The 20,756-nt window shown below is 42.0% G+C and overlaps 1 protein-coding gene across 5 annotated transcripts in view; it reads left to right on the top strand.

Moving 5' to 3' along the window:
• The window catches only part of fhod3b (formin homology 2 domain containing 3b), a 177,958-nt gene that overhangs the window by 118,924 nt on the left and 38,278 nt on the right, over positions 1 to 20,756 (top strand). For all 5 annotated transcript variants that reach the window (XM_079625108.1, XM_079625109.1, XM_079625110.1 and 2 more), the window contains 5 exons: positions 13,360 to 13,454; positions 17,749 to 17,860; positions 19,063 to 19,157; positions 19,261 to 19,404; positions 19,608 to 19,849. In XM_079625108.1, coding sequence (XP_079481234.1) covers positions 13,360 to 13,454; positions 17,749 to 17,860; positions 19,063 to 19,157; positions 19,261 to 19,404; positions 19,608 to 19,849 — 688 coding nt within the window. The remainder of the gene's footprint in view (positions 1 to 13,359; positions 13,455 to 17,748; positions 17,861 to 19,062; positions 19,158 to 19,260; positions 19,405 to 19,607; positions 19,850 to 20,756) is intronic.

Raw genomic sequence — 20,756 nt, forward strand, 5'->3', positions numbered from 1 at the left:
TCCTTTTGATTGGCCAGTGCATCGCTAGTGAACACACATCGACAACACAATACACATACACACTATATAGTGTGGTGCTTACATTTAGATTGAAATCTTGCTTGTTTTTCACCATGTGCAGGTGCTAAAGAATAAGAATGTGTGATGTTTTCTCTGATTATTTGCACCATAAGGACTTGGCTACGCTAAAAACACACTGACACTTTGGCCTTTACACACATGTTTGCGCGTACGTCGTCCTGGGCTACAACCGTACGTGCATGCGTGTGCATAAATCATGAAGAGAGTATTTGGCTCTGGCCCAAAACATGAAGTCAGCCACTGTATGGAAGATCATTGGAATGATTCAGAGCAAGAATATAAAGCTGGATTTATGGCCGCTAGCCGTTAGAGTTGTCAATGTTAGCATCACTAATGACTAATAGTCTCTGCAACCTTTTGCAGAGTGCAATTTCATCATATTGAGTGCAATGCAAAGCATCATAAGCATCCTCTAAAGTGCCATAACAATTCACTGTGGCTCATCCTTCAGCAGTTTATTTCTTCTGCAGTTGTCTCCAGCATTTGTGTTCACTTGGAATCGTCTGCTGATTTCTGTGTTTTTCCATTTCATTAAGTGTGCCAAAACCGAAAACAATATGGCTCATGTTTCTTGACCACTTCTCAAAAGAATCATGGTGTACGGCACACCAGGGATAATCAGAGTGGCAAATAACCTGTGCGCTTACACCGAATTTCAAATGCTTACTGAGTGGTCGAAAATAAAAAAAATTTAAATACTAAAATATGAATAGCTGTTGCTCACCAGGTGATGAACAGAAAAGATTATACTGTTGTACTTTTTTTCACACAGCGTAATTTTTTGTCTCCTATTTTATATCTCAACCGTGACTTTATTTTTCCCAATTGTGACTTTTTTAGTGTAATTGCTTCTTTAATTCTCATAACATTCAACTTTATATCTCAACCGCAACTTTATTTCTCACAATTGTAACTTTATTGATTTGTAAGTGAGTCTTTATTTCTCTAAACTTTCAACTTTGTTTATCAACCCTGACTTAATTTCTCACAGTTGTGACTTTCTTATAATTGTAATGTTTTTCTTGAAAAATTCTCAAAACTTTTTAACTTTATATCTCAACTGTTACTTTATTTCTTGCAATTTACTTTTTTCTCATAGTTGCTACATAGGAACACTCCACTGTTTTTTGGAAATAGGCTAATTTTCCAACTCCCCTAGAGTTAAACAGTTGAGTTTTACCGGTTTCGAATCCATTCAGCCGATCTCCGGGTCTGGCGGTAGCACTTTTAGCATAGCTTAGCATAGATCATTGAATCTGATTAGACCGTTAGCATCTCTCACAAAAAAATGACCAAAGAGTTTCGATATATTTCCTATTTAAACCTTGACTCTTCTGTAGTTACATGGTGTACTGAGACCGACAGAAAATGAAAAGTTGCATAATAATCAAGGAACTTTGATGCCGTACCATGGGTGCAGCAGGCGTAATGATATTACACCTAATTTGCCGGCTGCAAATACACAAACTTAGTGCCGGTCACATCGGAAGTTACCTAGCAGGGGACTATTTTCAGGCGCTGCGTAATATCATTGCACCTGCTGCACCCATGGTACGGCAGCAAAGTTCCTTGATTATTACGCAGGAATGAGAGTATGGTTCCTAGCCATATTGGCCTAGAAAATAGCAATTTTTCATTTTCCATCGGCCTTAGTACACAATGTAACTACAGAAGAGTCAAGTTTTAAAAAGGAAAAATATCGAAACTCTTTGGTCATTTTTTTTACTCGGCAGACCCGGAGATCGGCTGAATGGATTAGAAAACGGTAAAACTCAACTGTTTAACTCTAGGGGAGTTGAAAAATGAGCCTACTGTATTTCCAAAAAAAGTGGAGTGTTCCTTTGACTGTGTGTCACAATTATGTTCTGTCTAGTCTGCACCTGTTCTCATTAGTCCCTGATTAGTTTACTGTTCTCCACCTGTGTCTAGTTAGTTTCCTCATTTCCTCCTGTGTATTTATTCTCCCTGTTCTGTTCAGTCCCTTGTCGGTTCTCGGTTATGTTGAACGTGGTTGTGTCTGTCCTGCCTGAGTTAGTTTAAATAAAGACTGTTGTTACCCTCATTTTCGTCTTGTGCCTTCAACGACCACGACAGCGTTACACTGTGACTTTATTTCTCACAATTGTGACTCTTTTTGTAATTGATACTTTATTTCGCTAAGAATTCAAATTTAAATCTCAGCTATGACTTTGGTTCTCACAATTGTGACTTCATTTCTCATAATTGACCCTTCGCAGGGAGCTTGATTGACAGGTGATCTGACCAATCATACTTCGCCATCCACCATTTTGTCCGATAAAGTAGTCAGGAGAGTTAGCAGATTAACATGGGAGGATTTGAACTTGAAAAACGGAGTGTAGTGACGCCTTTCCGCGGTTAAAACAACATTCCTTCTTATGTTCATTCATGTTTATTTTATGCTATAAATGAACTAGAAGGAAGAGATGATCGGTTCACGAGCAGCTTTAACTGATGCTCTACAGCGATCTGTCACGACACATTAAAGAGCCACAAAACGGTATTTATTGTTTATATTTCTTTTAAAAAATGACAAAATTTGAAAGGTGAGACTTTGTTTAATATGTTTAATATCAAAAGTAACCAAAAAGTAACCTGGTCTGTCCTGTCTGTCAGTGTGTTGTCAGTCTCCTCTCTGCTCCGCGATGTATTTCTCACTGCGTGAGAACATGGTGTGGTGTGAGAGCGGCGTAGCCTGTCGGACATAGCGACAGTAACTAAGGGGGGCAAAGTCTTTGCGAACGGTCAAGTGCTACTTTATTTCTCATAATATTCGACCGTGGCTTTATATCTTGCAATTGTGACTTAATTTCTCAGAATTACTAATTTGTTTCTCATAAAATTCACTTTCGAATATTTCGATTGTAACTTTTATTTCTTCCAGTTGTGACTTTATAAATCATTATTGCGACCTTTTTCGTTTTCAGACTTTTTTTTATATCACACATGCATACATTCTTGAATATTCTGAGTCGGGCTCAGTTGACCATTTGTATTCTTAAAGTAGTATGCCTGGTTGAATCAGTGTCCCCTTGATCAATCGACTAGCTGTGAACGGGCTGAAGTGGGACAGTAACAGGACGCAAGCGGTTTTCACTGGGTTCGGCTGATTTCGTAATGATGAGCTTTCACTGAATTTACTGCATCCTGAAACTGCTCGTAATGGAAATTTAATGGGCACCGGTAATAAAGCTGTCTCATTAGGAAACAGGGAGGCTAAATCAAAACCCAATCAGGCTAGAAGGGAAGTCAGAATTAGTCAAAGTTTTCGGGAAAAGTCCTTTGTCATCAGTCTCCCCCAAAAGCACCACCAGGCTATCATGTCCGGTGGGGGAGAGAGCCCGCATTCTTTCTCTGTGGAAACATTTGCAGATTGTTTCTACTGTGTGGTTTAACAAAAGAAATATACCTGACTTTAACTGCACCGATAGCTGCGGCAGACTTTGTTTCGCTGGATTTAGAAAAGTGTTGAGCGCAATAAAAGCTCTCTTGTATGTTGCGGAGAGTAGAACCTTGATAGAAGGCCTGTAGTCTTATAAAAATAAATGTAGCATGTTGACAGACAGGCCCACATTTTGGCTGACCCAGTTCTAGGGGAAATTTGAAATGTAAATGAAACAAATGAGGGGTGCAGAAGAAAAGACCATAAGAGAGAAAACAGAATGTTGCCAAGTTCTGGCCACTGCGCATGAAATCTGGGATGGAGTCATGGTAACTAATGGTTAGATATGTGGATAGAGAATTTAAAAGCCTTGAGAAACAGACAAGGGATTCCCAACTGTGGAGCTGGCCATGAGTGAGGGATTACAGAAGGTTTCAGAAAGCCAGATTTCAACCTCTACTTCCACCCAGCCACTATATTTTATACAGTAAAAAGAGTAATATTGTGAAATATTACAATTTAAAATTATAATATATTTTTTAAATGTAATTCAACCTGTGATGGCAAATCTGAATTTTCACATGTCACATGATCCTTAAAAAAATCGTTTTGAGGCTCAAGAAACATTTCTTATTATTATCGTTGTTGAAAATGGAAACCGCAATGTAATTTTTCAGGATTTATTATTAAATAAGTTCAACAGAACAGCATTTATTTGAAGTCTAAAGCTTTTGTAGCATTATAAATGTCTTTACTGGGATTTTTGATCAATTTAATGCATCCTGGCTGAATAAAAGTAGCCTAAAGTTTCTTTCTTTATAAAAAAATGTATCTGACTGACCCCAAACTTTTGAACAGTCATGTTGGCAGGAGCATTGGCCCCATTCACTTCCATTGTAAGTGCTTCACCGTAACCTATTTAAATTGTTTCTTATTTTAAGAATAGGAAACGTCCAAATTAATTTTATGGTAACCAACATTATTCCAAAAGTGCTGTCGATTGAGCTTACCTTAAAATGCTGTCAGTCAAACAAATGAAGACGAGCAACATATTTGACATCTGTTTTAATGTTTACGTTTGGTGACAACAGCAGTGCCGAAATGACACACTTTAAACATCCTATCCAAACAAATTTATTAGATGGGAATCAGCTCGGCTTAGCTCTCATTACCCGCAGCTTTAATCTCCTGTGCTCTCATTCAGAGCCGATGTGCTGAAACCCTCCTGTTGGGAGCTTTCTGGAATGTTCTGGTTCGTGAAGCATATGAAGAGCAGCTCATTATATCTCTCACCTGTCTCTCAGCAGCTCTCTCACCGAACGCCCTGGCCGTCTGTCTGCAGGGTCGTTCATGTCTTTACAAACAGTGATGTGCTTCGATATGGAGTGAAAAGTGTGTGTGCTGATGCTCCGACGGGACTCTGGAGACATCGCAGCACCTCGTGAACGAGCGACTGTGTGCATGTGTCATTCCGGTAGTTTTGCAACTGTGTGCGAGCTGAAAGAAAAACAAAACACATGTGGAATGTTGTCACTGACATGTTTTGAGTAATTAGCCTTGATTGATAAAAGATGAAGAGCCATCCACACACACCAGACGGCTGCACCTGGGAATCTTGGCCTGCGTGTGGTGCATTCATAACTCCTCATTCTCCCATGTGGAGACGCGGTAGACAGAGTTCAGCCTGGTCACCGCTCTGCTCTCCTTCGGTCTCGCTCTCTCTTTTCTTGCTATGGGAATCTGGCAGCCGTCGTCCTGCAGGCTCTGCTCCAGCTTCAACGGATCGTTTCAGGTACAATCCGGAGCTGCAAGCTGAAGAAGGTGCCAGGAAACAGTGAAGTTTAGCAGTGTTGCTAAATGGGTTTTAGTGTCACTGTTGGGTCAGGAGATATAAATGATCTTTGTTCAGTTGTCGTCAAAGCCAGACCGAAAAACAAAAGACTTTTAGCTTTGGATGAACCGAGACGGAGACAGTTTGAGGAGGAGCAGACGGACCCTTTTGTAGAAGAATGAATGGGAGAAATTGTAACACTCAATAAATCTCGCATTACAGTTAAAAGAGCCTGTCATCTGCTGGGGCGATGTTTATTTAAATTAATTAAGATCATCTATTTTAAATACATTACAGTCATACTTTTAACTTGAATAGACTTCTTCTGTGATGCATATGCTTTATTTTTAAATTAAAATGTATGTGATATTTTCTTTTAGGTGTAAAGTTGCACCACCCTGGTATTTTGTTATTATATATATATAAAAAGCTTCACTAAAAGGATGAGATTTTTGAAAATGTTTGGCAACAGTAAAGCATTTTTGTCAAAATATGAAACATTTTTGTAAAACTTTGTCATTATGGTGCAACCACATGAACCTAAAGGAACATGGTGGTGGAAAAAAATATGAGGTGGGAGGGGGATTTTTTTTTCAATTTCAATGCTTTTGCATTCCCCTGCAAACTTTTTGTGTTCTTTGCGAGCGAATGCAAAGTTTGCGAGGGAACAAACGTTTTTGCGATGGAACGCCAATGCTTTGCGAGCGAACGCAAAGTTTCTCGGTGGAACGCAAAACTTTTGTGAGGGAAATCACAAAAGCATTGAAATATATTTTTCATCCCATCTCATTTTTATTTATTTTTTCCTCATCATGTCCATTTAGTGGCTTAATAGGACCCTTATGTCTGTGTCATGATTTTTTGACAAGGCAAGATCAGTTCAGGTTGTCGGTTATTTTATAAAAAAATTTTACCCACTTTTTAAAAAAAAGATTAAGACACTCACAAACTGGCATTAATGCAAATAGCCCCTTTCTAAGAACTTGGCATGTGTTAGACACTCTCTTTTGTCACGGACTCATTGTCTGTTTAACTTCATGCTATGTTTTTACAAATGTTTTATTGCTGATTTGAAATTTTTTGAGTGCATATGCTGGTGAGCGTGTGGATTGGACTCCTCTTTTAAGCCTCTGTCCATGCATACACATTCAGTCAGGCTTTAGGTATGCTAGCCTATTTATCAAACAACCTCATTGTGTGAGTCCAGTAGAGCTCATCTTTCTTTCAACGGTCTGGCGTGAAGACAGTGTGTCAATCTCTGGACGAACACCATTTTGCTAAATGATTGTAGTATTTGAATGATGATCCGTACATGCACTCTAAACACTTGGTTAAAAACAACCCAATTTGGGTTGTTTTTAGCCCAAGGGCTGGGTAAATATAGGACAGAAGAACACGTTAGGCCGATTTTACCAAAAAAATTGGGGTGTTTATTTAACCCAGCATAATAGGTTAATCTTATTCATACATTTTAATATAATAGTAAATTTTTTATATACAGATTAACTTAAATCCTCTAAACTTTTGTAAAATAGTCCAAACAACTGGTTTACATGATAACATTCCTTTACTTACGATGAGTATCATATTTTGCAGTGTAGCATATTGTATACCTTTTTAATATGTAGGCTATACAATATTGCCTACATTTAAACTTGTTTTACAAACACTAGAAGTTAAAATTAAACTTCTAGAATTAATTCAAGTGTAATCGACCAGTCTTTATCTGTTACGGTGCTGGTTCTCGAGCCGGAGCTGGAATTGTGTTCGGTGTGGGAACTTCAGACCGCCGTTCTGCGTTTCACTCAAAGCTGAAATATGCTAAAATATGATTCCATAACCTGCCCATTACTGATTCGAACACTGATTCCACACTCATTTCGGTGACTCACATCGCGTCCTGTATGTTGATTTGCATAAAATTAAATGATTTACAGCACAGTTTTTTTTTTTTTCATGCAAAAAAATAAAAATACACAAACCAAAAGACATGCTCCAATTCAGTGGCTCTGAGAACTACAACAAACCTGCGATAAATAACTCAACCGCTGGGTTGTTACGCCTGACCCAGGAGCTGGCTAACACAAAAACAACCCAAACACTGAAAAAGTAACCCCAAAAAATGACAGAAAAGGCTGAAAAAAAGAACCTTATCTGTCTGTCTAAAATGGCAAGCTAGCTATGTATAGTATCTGTGTGAGTATTTGTTCCTTCAATGGAGCCAGCAATCTTTCTTCAGCTGAACTAAGGCTCCGAAAGTCACAGTGACCTTCAACCGTTGTTGCTTGTGTCTTCATCAGGGCTCTGTTTTATTTCTTTCTCCAGTCTTTCCAGTCAAATGGAAGCTCTGTGATTTTAGTGGCCTCCTATGGAGTTCCCTGAGCTCTTGTTATGACCTGCTTTACGTGTCCTGCTACAAATGGAAGTCATGTTACGCTTGGGTGGATCAGCCTGCTCAAATGTTTTCCCCACTGCACTGCCACACAGGCTGAGATTTCAGGCTTCAAGAGCAATATTTAAACTGCACTATGTGTGCGTGCGAGTCTGTTTGTTATGACTCCTGCCTGTCCACGGAGTCTCTCAGCTTGAACATATGCTGCCTTTCCCTTCATGAAAGTTCGGAAATCGTAATTATGATGTGCATTCAAATAATTTTGGTCAGAATCAAATGGATGCATCGGAGAGTGTCAGTACTGACAAAGATAGGAAGCATTTTTAGCACTATTTGATTATTTTTGTGCACAATCCTGTCACCTCATACAACTAATCCCTGTTCTACATCAATAGTGCACAAAATAGACAAAATTCACCATTGCAACTTAAAATCAGTATCAATCTTTCCTTTTTTTAAAACTTTGCACCCTTGGTTACTGTTTATTAAATAAGAAGATTTTAGCATGAATTTCAGTAAAATGTGCTCAAAGTTGCTGTATGAGTAAAATCTCATAAAATGTGATTGAATGGTATTGTTACATGACTGGAGTGATTTTTTTTTTTTTTTTGGGCTGTGAAACAATTAATCGCATCCAAATTATACGTTTGTGTTTATATAATATATGTGTGTGTACTGTGTATAATGATTTTGTATATATAAATACACACACATGCATGTATACATTTAAGATTTTAAAATTTATATATAAAATATTTATACATAATATAAATTGTCCGTTTGTCAGTTCCCATCCTTGGTTAATTGACACTTCACTACCTCGAAAAAATTCCAGAACACTCACTCAACAATGCGACTTGAACGCATTAACCTATAAATGTGGTTTTGTAGATGTGTGTTTGTATATTTCTGTGTCAAGATTGAAAGTGTAGCAGTCCTTAAAGTTTGTGCAAAGTTCAGTTGTTTATTTGAGAACGGTTAACCTGTTAAAGGGAGCGGGTGAGTTAATGTGTGTGTGTTACAATAACTCTTTGCAGCAGATTGTGTATTCAGACAGCTCCAGATGGATCTCATTGACACTCTTCACTTTGATCAGAGCAAAATCCTGCTCTTCCCATATAGAGGGATGTATCTGTTTGTACTCTGATTACTTTAAACTTTGGACACATATGTTGTGAGGGCTCATTGGCGTGTGAAGAGTTTTCTTTATAGTTCGAGTTCTGTCACGACACTTCCTTCACCAGAAGACCTCCCCTGAGTTGCTAAGGAGACAATGGAAACACTGACCACACTGCTCTATCACTGCTGTGCACATGCAAAGACACACACAAGCTCTTAACCAGTGGTATGAAGCAGTTTTGCTTCACTGTTGCTTGGCTAAAGTAATATTGTATACTAAAAACGTTAACTTGCACTTGCTAAATGTACTATGAGGAATAATCCAATGGTGAGGTGGGCCAGAGGTTAAATTCATACTCCTGATACAAATCTCTACAGGTTCAAATCCCACGCTAACACACATGAAATAATAAAGTTCTAATTTTATGCCAGTAGATGTAATTGATTAACTTCAAAGCAGTGAACTATTTATTGTGTTCCTGTGGCTCAATCATGGCACTAGTCATGGGTTCAATTCCCAAGGAACTGATCTGATAAAAAGATCAGTATAGCTTGAATGCAATATGGATAAAGGCTTTTGCTGTAGCATAAATGTATATTGTATGCATAAATAGCATAAATGAGCATAAAAAGCATGTAAATGTATGTAAAGTTATCTGCAACAGTTAATTTAAAAAAGATAATTGTGTCAGGGGCAGTAATTCAACTGTTCTTTTTTATTCCAATAGTAATAATAAATTATTATTTAATCAAACAACTTGTATTATTCATTTCTTGAATAATAATTTAATATTTGTTTTATTTTATCTCTATTTTTATGTGGTTTGAACTCTGGACCCAAGCTATAAGTCAAGCCACCTTTATTTAAATAGCGCTTTATACATGTCACATTGTTAATGTGTTTTCTGTTGTTTCTATGGACTTTTAGGTTGTTTTTTCTCATTCAGTGTTTTTCGTCATCTCTGTGTTGTGTCCATACTGTAATTCCTGATGCTACCTCTAGAGGCGCTGTGTTGTAAGAGGATAGAGGAGTGGGAAGGAGAAGAAGAAGAGAATGTTTAGAGTTAGACTACATGTGAAGTTACGGTCGAACACATGTGGAGTTAAGATGGAATAAACACGGGACATTGAAGACATACGGTGTCGTGCTTACTACTCATCCAAACCATAACACTCTGTCGTCATTTTCATTAGTTCATTTTCATCACCTGTCTAGTTAATCAGTTAATCACCCTTCATTGTCTTCACCTGTTGTACCCTCGTCATCCTCTGTATTTAAGTTCCTGTCTTTCTCCCTTCAGTTGTCGGTCAATGTTTGATTAAGTTACAGTGTATCGTGAGTGTTTCCGTTTTGTGTAAGCTTTATTATAGTAAAAGTTTGAATTGGAGCTTTGTGCCTTTGCCTTTGTCTTCATCCGCACCATACCCGTGACAGATTGACCGACCAATCTAAAATGGACGAATGGGTAAAAATTTTCGTCCTGGCCAAGGAGAGCCAAGATCTCCCAGCCTTTGCCCATGGAGGGTCGTTTGAGGGAACCCGTCTGGCCAGATTTCGCGGGACCCGTGGAGGCCGCAGTAGAGGCGGTGGTCGAGATGGACCCCGACACCATTCTCCGCTTTGGTCCCTCTTCGACCCTGGACGGTTGACGTCCAGCTCCAAGCCGCCTGCACCGCTGGTCCCGTCCAGCCCAGAGCTTCCTACGCCAGAGCCCGCTGATCCTGCGCCAGAGGCCGCTGATCCTGCGCCAGAGCCTGCTGATCCTGCGCCAGAGCCCGCTGATCCTGCGCCAGAGCCCGCTGATCCTGCGCCAGAGCCTGCTGATCCTGCGCCAGAGGCCGCTGATCCTGCGCCAGAGCCTGCTGATCCTGCGCCAGAGCCCGCTGATCCTGCGCCAGAGCCCGCTGATCCTGCGCCAGAGGCCGCTGATCCTGCGCCAGAGCCCTCATCACTGCCCAGCACAGAGCCCTCATCGCTGCCCAGCACAGAGCCCTCATCGCTGCCCAGCACAGAGCCCTCATCGCTGCCCAGCACAGAGCCCTCATCGCTGCCCAGCACAGAGCCCTCATCGCTGCCCAGCACAGAGCCCTCATCGCTGCCCAGCACAGAGCCCTCATCGCTGCCCAGCACAGAGCCCTCATCGCCGTCCAGCCCAGAGCTTCCTGCACCGCTGGTCCCGTCCAGCCCAGAGCTTCCTGCACCGCTGGTTCCGTCCAGTCCAGAGCTTCCTGTACCGCTGGTCCCGTCCAGCCCAGAGCTTCCTGCACCGCTGGTCCCGTCCAGCCCAGAGCTTCCTGCACCGCTGGTCCCGTCCAGCCCAGAGCTTCCTGCACCGCTGGTCCCGTCCAGCCCAGAGCTTCCTGCACCGCTGGTCCCGTCCAGTCCTGAGCTTCCTGCACCGCTGGTCCCGTCCAGCCCAGAGCTTCCTGCACCGCTGGTCCCGTCCAGCCCAGAGCTTCCTGCACCGCTGGTTCCGTCCAGTCCAGAGCTTCCTGTACCGCTGGTCCCGTCCAGCCCAGAGCTTCCTGCACCGCTGGTCCCGTCCAGCCCAGAGCTTCCTGCACCGCTGGTCCCGTCCAGCCCAGAGCTTCCTGCACCGCTGGTCCCGTCCAGCCCAGAGCTTCCTGCACCGCTGGTCCCGTCCAGCCCTGAGCTTCCTGTACCGCTGGTCCCGTCCAGCCCAGAGCTTCCTGCACCACTGGTCCCGTCCAGCCCAGAGCTTCCTGCACCGCTGGTCCCGTCCAGCCCAGAGCTTCCTGCACCGCTGGTCCCGTCCAGCCCAGGGCCTTCGCCACTGGTCCCGTTCAGCCCAGAGCCTTCGCCGCTGGTCCCGTCCAGCCCAGGACCGCCTTCGCCGCTGGCCCCGGTCAGCTCAGAGTCCTCTTCGCCGCGGGTCCAGTCCAGTGCTGACCTCCCCAAGAAAATTTTTGGGGGGGGGCAATAAGTCCTCTGAGGGGATCGTGGAGGCCCTGCCGACACGGTCGCCATGGCCGCCCGAAGGGTCCTCACCGCCATGGCCGCCCGAAGGGTCCTCACCGCCATGGCCGCCCGAAGGGTCCTCACCGCCATGGCCGCCCGAAGGGTCCTCACCGCCATGGCCGCCCGAAGGGTCCTCACCGCCATGGCCGCCCGAAGGGTCCTCACCGCCATGGCCGCCCGAAGGGTCCTCACCGCCATGGCCGCCCGAAGGGTCCTCACCGCCATGGCCGCCCGAAGGGTCCTCACCGCCATGGCCGCCCGAAGGGTCCTCACCGCCATGGCCGCCCGAAGGGTCCTCACCGCCATGGCCGCCCGAAGGGTCCTCACCGCCATGGCCGCCCGAAGGGTCCTCACCGCCATGGCCGCCCGAAGGGTCCTCACCGCCATGGCCGCCCGAAGGGTCCTCACCGCCATGGCCGCCCGAAGGGTCCTCACCGCCATGGCCGCCCGAAGGGTCCTCACCGCCATGGCCGCCCGAAGGGTCCTCACCGCCATGGCCGCCCGAAGGGTCCTCACGGCCATGGCCGCCCGAAGGGTCCTCACCGCCATGGCCGCCCGAAGGGTCCTCACCGCCATGGCCGCCCGAAGGGTCCTCACCACCATGGACGCCTGAGGGTCCGTCTGCTCCGCCATGGCCACGCCCTCATCCTGCTCCGCCCTGGCCACCGGCACGTCCTGCTCCGCCCTGGAGGCTTCCTGCTCCAGATCGGCCACCTGTTCATCAGCCTCCAGGGCGCCCACCCTCCCACCCCTTTGGATGTTTTACGGCGCGAGGGCGCGCCTGGGGGGAGGGGGGGGTTCTGTCACATTGTTAATGTGTTTTCTGTTGTTTCTATGGACTTTTAGGTTGTTTTTTCTCATTCAGTGTTTTTCGTCATCTCTGTCGTCATTTTCATTAGTTCATTTTCATCACCTGTCTAGTTAATCAGTTAATCACCCTTCATTGTCTTCACCTGTTGTACCCTCGTCATCCTCTGTATTTAAGTTCCTGTCTTTCTCCCTTCAGTTGTCGGTCAATGTTTGATTAAGTTACAGTGTATCGTGAGTGTTTCCGTTTTGTGTAAGCTTTATTATAGTAAAAGTTTGAATTGGAGCTTTGTGCCTTTGCCTTTGTCTTCATCCGCACCATACCCGTGACAATACAATACAAATTGTTTCAAAGCAGCTTAAAGTGATAACAGGAGAATGATTCAATGATGCAGACAATCGGCTGTACAGCAGCTCTAAAAGAAAATAGTGTCATTGTTCAGCTGAAGTCAATTCAGTGTTGATTCAATTCTGTTGTAAAGATCAGTAATTATTAAATCTATGAAGCAGTTCTGCAGGAATCGTCCAGCTCAGTTCAGTTCTCATTTAATAGTGTTAGTGCAATCAAATCAATAATATTGTGAAATATTAAGTTTAACAAAGGCCTAGTGGTGCTGGGCTCATTTGACTTGGACCAGTTAGCAATACACAGAACACCTCAGCCAACCGTATAACAATGCACTGAAAAACTTTAAAACATGCATAGCAACCTAGTTGTATTTACTTATATCTCTCTTTCTCTCTTTTAGCTCTTGGACAAATCATGCTGTACGTGGATGGGATGAATGGGCTTATCAGACACAATGAAACTGTACAGTGGCTTTACACACTGGTTGGATCAAAGGTAAAGGAAATTTCACTGTTAAAATTGCAAATGAGTGTGTGTATTTAACTTCATGATGTTTTTTTGTAGTGATTCAAGTGGGTCATTTAACTCTTCTTCCAGTGGATGACTTGTTACACTGATATATTATATATACACAACATAAAGAATGCACATAGTCGATATGTGAGTGAGTCTAAAAGGGGAGTTAAACGCAGCCATGAACTAAAGGAACTCACATGGCAAGAACATATGACAGGATCACATGGCATGAAACACAAAATATGACTGACTAAATTTCAAATTAAGAGACATGAAAACATGAATGTGAAACAATCCCTTTGCCATCATCTAATGCTCACTAATGCCCATCTGTAAAAACACCAATAATTTAATAACACTGTTAAATGTTATTTTTTAGAAAATCTCAAAATTAATGTTTTTCATGTAGATTAAAGTATTGACGCCTAAATTCACTTGTAGATTAAAACAGTTGATTTTAGTTTTTAGTGTTTAACTTCTCATTTATTTAGACAAAATGGTATTGCCAGAACATGAATATTACTGGCTTATTGGTATCGCCAGAATAGATGTGCATTTTATGACAATGCCTGATGCATTTAATCAAATAAAATAAATGATATACATAAAATTCAAATAAAAATTAAATGGAAATAATAAAATTTTGACACACTAATCACATTTATTCCTCCTATGTCAGATGTATAATTTTGCATATTGCTGGCGACTTCATGGTAATATTAATACATTTTATTGCTTGGGTTTAAAACCTAGTCTTGAAAACTTCAAAAAGTAGTTCAAAAGTAGATCAGAAACACTTGTTTTGAGAGCCTTCCAGATCTATTATTTTGTTCAGAAGTAATGAATTCAATAAGGACCGAAAGGTACGTTTTCTTGTATTTATGTTCTTTTTAGCCAGTGTTTGCAAATGTTTTAAGTTAAGGCAGCTTCCAGGTGTGCCAGCTTGAACAATACTCAGAGGGTGCCGTAGTTTTGCACGCAGTGTTCATGACTGACTTTCCTGTTTTTCCCCTGTATTTATGTTCTTTTGAGCCAATGTTTGTAAAGCATGCTTTAACTCAGCAGGGTAACTTCTAGGTGTGCCAGCACACAGAGTGTGGCACAGGTTCGCACGGCACGCAGTGTTCTGGGTTGATTTCTCTCTGGATCCTGTCCAGCCCTCTAGTGGCAAAAATGAGCATATATGATAGGGACAGGTGGGTGTCTGTGGGTCAATGTCCGAAATCCTCATCCTTGTGGGGACATTTTTTGGTGGGTTAGGGAATCAAATATACAGTTTGTACAGTTTAAAAATCATTGTGTCCATGGAAAGCCCCCATAAAACATAGAAACCTGTGTGCGTGTGTGTATGTGGTAGAGGTTGGATGTGACTGCATGTTTGTGATCACCAAATCAGCAGATGTTTGAGCAGTTCTGTGCCGGATACAACAGTGTTTAAATGCATTTTCTATTGCCTCTTCTGTGTGTAATGCACTGTATGGTTTGAAAGAGCTCCTCTAACATTATTAAATGCATGATCTGTTTATCCCGCTGTTCCTCCACTTTTCTCCATACCCACAATCGCATTCATGATCCTGTATTTTTTGCTCCTCTTTACTTCTGTTTTATTTACATTTCATTTTTATATATGGGATTTCACGGCTCTTCTCTCTTTCACCTTGTTTTCCTAAAAATATCATGCCTCAGTGTCTCAATCTACAAAGCAGAAAGCATATGCATTTTTGCAAAAGAGATTATTTAAAAATAATAATAATTAAATCAATATTTATGTATTGTTTCCTGTAAAAATATATGAACCTTGATAACTACAGATACTTTACTTGAGAAGCAAAATTTAAGTAATAATAAGGCATGTTGTCAAAAAAAAAAAAAAAAAAAAATCAAATTAAGTTTATTTCCCTTTCAAGGGAAACCAAGCTGCGTCGAGAATGTCTGTGGGAAAAGCTGCGTCTGTGGGAAAGCTTTGCCTGACTGCGTCGTGAAGCACGTGTTAAATCAGTCCAATGGTGTGACGGGACTTCATAGGTGGGTGACGTCATGACCAGGAAACCATAAAGCCTGTCCAAATAACACTAGCTTCTGTGTCTTCAGTAAGCGCTCTCTGTTGAAATCGTTTGTTTTATTTGGTGTTGTCTGTCTCATATATATCGGAGTTATGGCGAGCAAACAACATTTTAAATTGTGTTCCTTCCTGCTCTCGCTACATCACCAGTGGGGATACACATGATTTACTGTATGTGGCCGGGCCGAGAGTGGTTCTCGGACCTTGTGTCCCTCCTCGACGGCTCTCCTAGGGAGATTCCGATCAGGGGGGGCCTTCTGTCCCATCCAGGGGGCGTAATTCATCACCCCCATCCAGAGTTGTGGAAACTGTGGGCTTGACCTCTTAGGGGGCCCAGCTCATAGATTATGGTCTCTCAACCGAGGTTGTTGAGACCATACTTCCCTCCAGAGCTCCTTCCACAAGGAAACTTTATGCCCTGAAGTGGAGAGTATTCACTTCTTTGTGCAGTGGTCATCAGCTGGACCCAGTTAACTGCCCTGTTGGTGCAGTGCTGGAGTTTGTTGCAGGGTTATACCCGTCCACCTTAAATGTCTATGTGGCTGCCATAGCTGCTTACCACATTCCTTTGGGTGGTATGTCCTTGGGGAGAGACCCATTGGTAGCTAATAGTGGTACCTTGAGGCTGAGGCCTGCAGGGTGCCGCTCTGTGATTTGGCCTTTGTGTTATAAAACCAGTCATTGGCTCCCTTCTAGCCTATTGAGGAAGTTCCAGTCAAGTTCCTGACTTTCAAAGCTTTGTTTCTCCTTGCTATCACATCTCTTAAAAGAGTAGATTTGCAAGCCCTGCCTGTTGCCCTTTCGTGCTTGGAGTTTGCACCTGGCATGGTGAAGGCATTTCTTTACCCTAGGCCGGGTTACATTTCTAAGTCCCCACTAATGTGGCTAGATCTGTTGTGCTGCAGGCCTTCTGTCCTCTTCGCTTTCGGTATCCAGACCAGGAAAGAAACAATCTGCTTTGTCCAGTTCAAGCTTTAGATGCTTATGTCCACAGAGCTGCCCTGTGGCGTAAATCTGAACAGCTGTTCGTCTGTTTTGGGTCACCCAGCAAGGGGTCCCCAGCATTTAAGCAGAGAATGCGTGGATAGTTGAGGCTATTTCTCTTGAAATATTATTGTCAGCCCGACAATGTCTCCTATGTCAGTCCGGGCCCACTCCACTAGAAGTATGGCTGTTTTAAAGGCTATTTTAACTTGCAGCGGGATGGTCCACTCCGCACACATTTGTTAGGTTTTATAACCTAGACCTGGACTCCACACCAGGGTCCCAGGTCCGCTCGTCTTAGTGCTGCTCTTACCGATTTCATACAAGACAGGCACTTGTCATTATGGGGGCGTGGGTATAAACGTTCCCACAGCCTCATTCTATACTCAGTGCGAGTTCCCTTGAAAGGGAACATCTCGGTTACAAATGTAACCTTGGTTCGCTGAAAGAGGAATGAGACGCTGTGTCCCCCTGCCATACTTCCGGCATGCCTGTCAATGATTTTATCCTATCAGACATTAGCGTTGCTTTATTTGGGCAGGCCTTATAGTTTCCTGGTCGTGACGCCACCCGTCTAGGACATCCCGTCACACGATTGGACTGATTTCACACGTGCTTCACAACGCAATCACGTGGAACGTTCCCACAATGTCATTCTTGACGCAGCGTCCTTTTCAAGGAACCAAGGTTACAGTCGTAACCGAGACGTGAGAAAGAACAATGGAAAGAACACGGGCAAGAAAGTACATTGGAAAACAGGATAAAATAAAATGTTACAAATACTAAGAAATATTAATTACTTAAAAAACTACATAAATACCAATGTTAGACCAATAGAGCTATGGCTATCAAAAACAGTTTGTAGAGTTTAGATCTACAAATTAGTATAAGAAAAGCTAAAGTCGAGAGAGAGAGAGAGAGAGAGAGAGAGAGAGAGAGAGGGGTCATATCACTGAGACCTTGCAGGACATTTAAAGTAGCTCCTCTTCCTGTCAGTTTGCAGTCATGTGTCAGATGTTTTTATCAATATCCTCCATGGTACCCAATTCAGGAAAAGTGTCACGATGTTCTCTGGGCTTTAATACCCATAATATGTCATTTTATGGAGTGTAAAGGCAAATGTAAAGATTAGTGTATGTTGTACAGAGATAAATATTGTTTCTTTCTTTCTTTGTGTGTGTGTGTGTGTGTGTGTGTGTGTGTGTGTGTGTGTGTACATGTTTGCAGTTCCGTTTGGTTGTTAAAACTGCTCTGAAGCTGCTGCTGGTTTTTGTGGAATACACCGAGACCAACGCACCCCTCCTCATCCAAGCTGTCAACACCGTAGACACCAAGCAAGGTAGTGCGAACACATCAAACACACACACACACACACACACACACACACACACACACTTTGAACAACATTAAATTAACGCTACTGGAAGAACATTTGTTTATAACTTTGAGAGAACTTTAGGGAAGTTCTGAGAACAGTCTGTTAGCTGAGTCAACTCTTTAGTAATTGCTCATATTATCAACCTCTGCTTTGAGAGTGAACAACATACAGCAGAAGTAAATCAAGATTATTGGACTGAGCTCATGGGAAAAGGTGTTGATAGGACTACAGAGCTATAAGACAGCTAGGATGAAAAAAGGTTTTAATACTGTTTTAATACTGTTATAAGAGGAGAGGAGAGAAGGCTGTATCTGGTCTGAGAGACAGACAGACAGGCTGGCAGATAAAGCAGAACGTCTTTTGCTAATAATCTACATAACAGACATTTTCTCCTCAAACTAATGCTGCTCATTTGCTTCTGAACCTGCCATATTTAAACTGATTTACTTCAAATACCGCAAGAAGGGTACTAATCCACAGTTCCTTTGAATTCAATGAATTCAAATCAACTACCATCATATAAATAATATTGTTTGGGTGAATTACATGACGTTCAGTTTTGTGTCAGAATATACAGTATTAATTTATTCTTAAAAACATAAAAAAATATATTCAAACATAGAATGACTTTAATGTACGGAGCCCCTAAAGTGAAGGAAAAAAATATGAGATGAAGGAAAAATTATTTGTCAATGCGTTCTCTCGCAAATGTTTTGCGTTCCCCTGAGAAACATTTGCGTTCCCTCGCAAAAACGTTTGCATTCCACTGAGAAACTTTGTGTTCGCTCGCAAAGAGCTTGAAAGGGTTTGTGTGTGAGCGCACAGTCTCTCAGGGAACGCAAAACATTTTGCGAACGAATGCAAAATTTCTTGGGGGAGTGCAAACGTTTTTGCAATTACTTTGACTGGTTATTTTCCCTAATCTCATATTTTTTTTTCCACCAGCATGTCCCTTTATGGGCTCCGTAAGAATGCACCTTTTCTATTTCTGAATTAGAATTCATTTAGACATTTTTGGTGGGCATAAAGTAAAAAAAAAAAACTTGTGAAGAATGTATCAATAACGAAGAAAAAGGCTTCATTAAAAATAGTGAAATACTTGAAATGAAAACCTTACTAAATAGGTCTAAGAGTTTATGACCCTTTTATTTATGTGTATCCAGGCTGTAAGCCCTGGTCCAATGCCATGGAAATCCTGGACGAGAAAGACGGAATGGACACTGAGCTGTTGGTTTATGCCATGACCCTTATCAACAAGGTACCTGCACAGTATATGTTTCAAAGATTTCAGACTCTTTTTTGCACACTCAGTTACATGTGTTTGTTATAAATATTCTCACGTATGTGTGGTGTTCCTCCAGACATTAGCTGGTCTGCCAGACCAGGACTCTTTCTATGATGTGGTGGACAGTCTGGAGGAGCAGAGCATGGAGGCCGTGGCACAGAGGCACGTCAACAGGAAGGGCACAGACTTGGATCTAGTGGAGCAGTTCAACATCTATGAGGTTAGCACATGCTCAGTTTGCTTTTCAATTGAACAGCGTCTGATTGATCCAGAGGTTCAAATTCATGATGAACAATTTGTATGCATGTTTTTGGTGCCAAATATTTGGACTGTAGGGGATAAACCTTGATTTATCCTTAGCTGTGATGCTTTAATGCAACATTTTCTATCTGCTGTTAGTCTAATAGTCATGTATATCCATAGTCAATCCTTCGTCATGAAGATGGCGATGATGAGGCTCAGCCTTCTCCATCTGGACATAAAAGTCGGCGCCGGGCCAGCGTGGGGGCCACACCTGAGAGGCGGGGTTTGGAACGACGCCGCAGCCGAAGACACTCGCTCCAAAATGGGAAAGGCCACACTTCTGCTCCTACTTCCCCCTGCCACAGCCACACACCCAACATCCTGCCCTTTAATAGCCAGAGGATTGAAGACATCACTGAAAGGTGAGAACAGAGAAAGACAGAGCGAGAAGTTGACTTTAGAAATTATATCTTGTATTTCTGCAGTTTAAAAACTAATAACAGAATAATTTAAACAAGTGAAATTTCAGTCAAAACACCTAACAAAATTAGTTATTTTTATTTGGAGTAGTGCAATACTGCATTTTTATTAAAGCTTTTAAAAATTTAAATATATTGAATAGATTCTCAAAATACCTTATGGAGACAAATATGTAAATATTGCTATAACATTATACATTTACTTGAGAAGCTGCTTGATTTCAATTGATATATCCCAAAAATATAATTAAAATTACAAAGTGTTTATATTTATGTACTTATTTATTTATTTGCTTTTACATTATTGATTTAGTTTAGATCCAAGACAGGCTATTTTATTATTTTAAACTATTTTAGATTATTATCAAATACCTCCAAAGTACATTTATTTGTATGTTTAGATATATTTACTAAAAGACCAAAAAAAAAAAAAAAAACATAAGTAAAAACAATGATATGACACTTTCAACTGTTGTCTTGCGTGGTCTATGAAAAAGTGAAAATCCTACACTAAGCCATTTATTACCTTCCCCTGATCACATGTATTCACTTTCAGCCATAAAACACTATGTGTAGTTTAGGATGTACTGATTTTTAAAGAACAGGAAGCACTTTTATATTGGGTGTTCTATCATGTTACTTTTGACATAAGAGTTTTTAAGCCCCTAAAGAAGATTGAGAATTTAATAATGCTCTGAGGGAGAGATGGAGGGCGCTTGCTAGTGCACAGACCTTCATATTAATCACTTGCACACGAGGGAGGCGTTGGGAACCTGTGAGGCTGAGGGGAAATAGGAAGTTACTGAAATATGGAGGTACAAGCCATGCATACGTCTCAGGGCTGTAGCAC

This window comes from Phoxinus phoxinus (assembly GCF_949152265.1).
Source record: "Phoxinus phoxinus genome assembly, chromosome: 10".
Taxonomy (NCBI): Eukaryota; Metazoa; Chordata; class Actinopteri; order Cypriniformes; family Leuciscidae; genus Phoxinus; species Phoxinus phoxinus.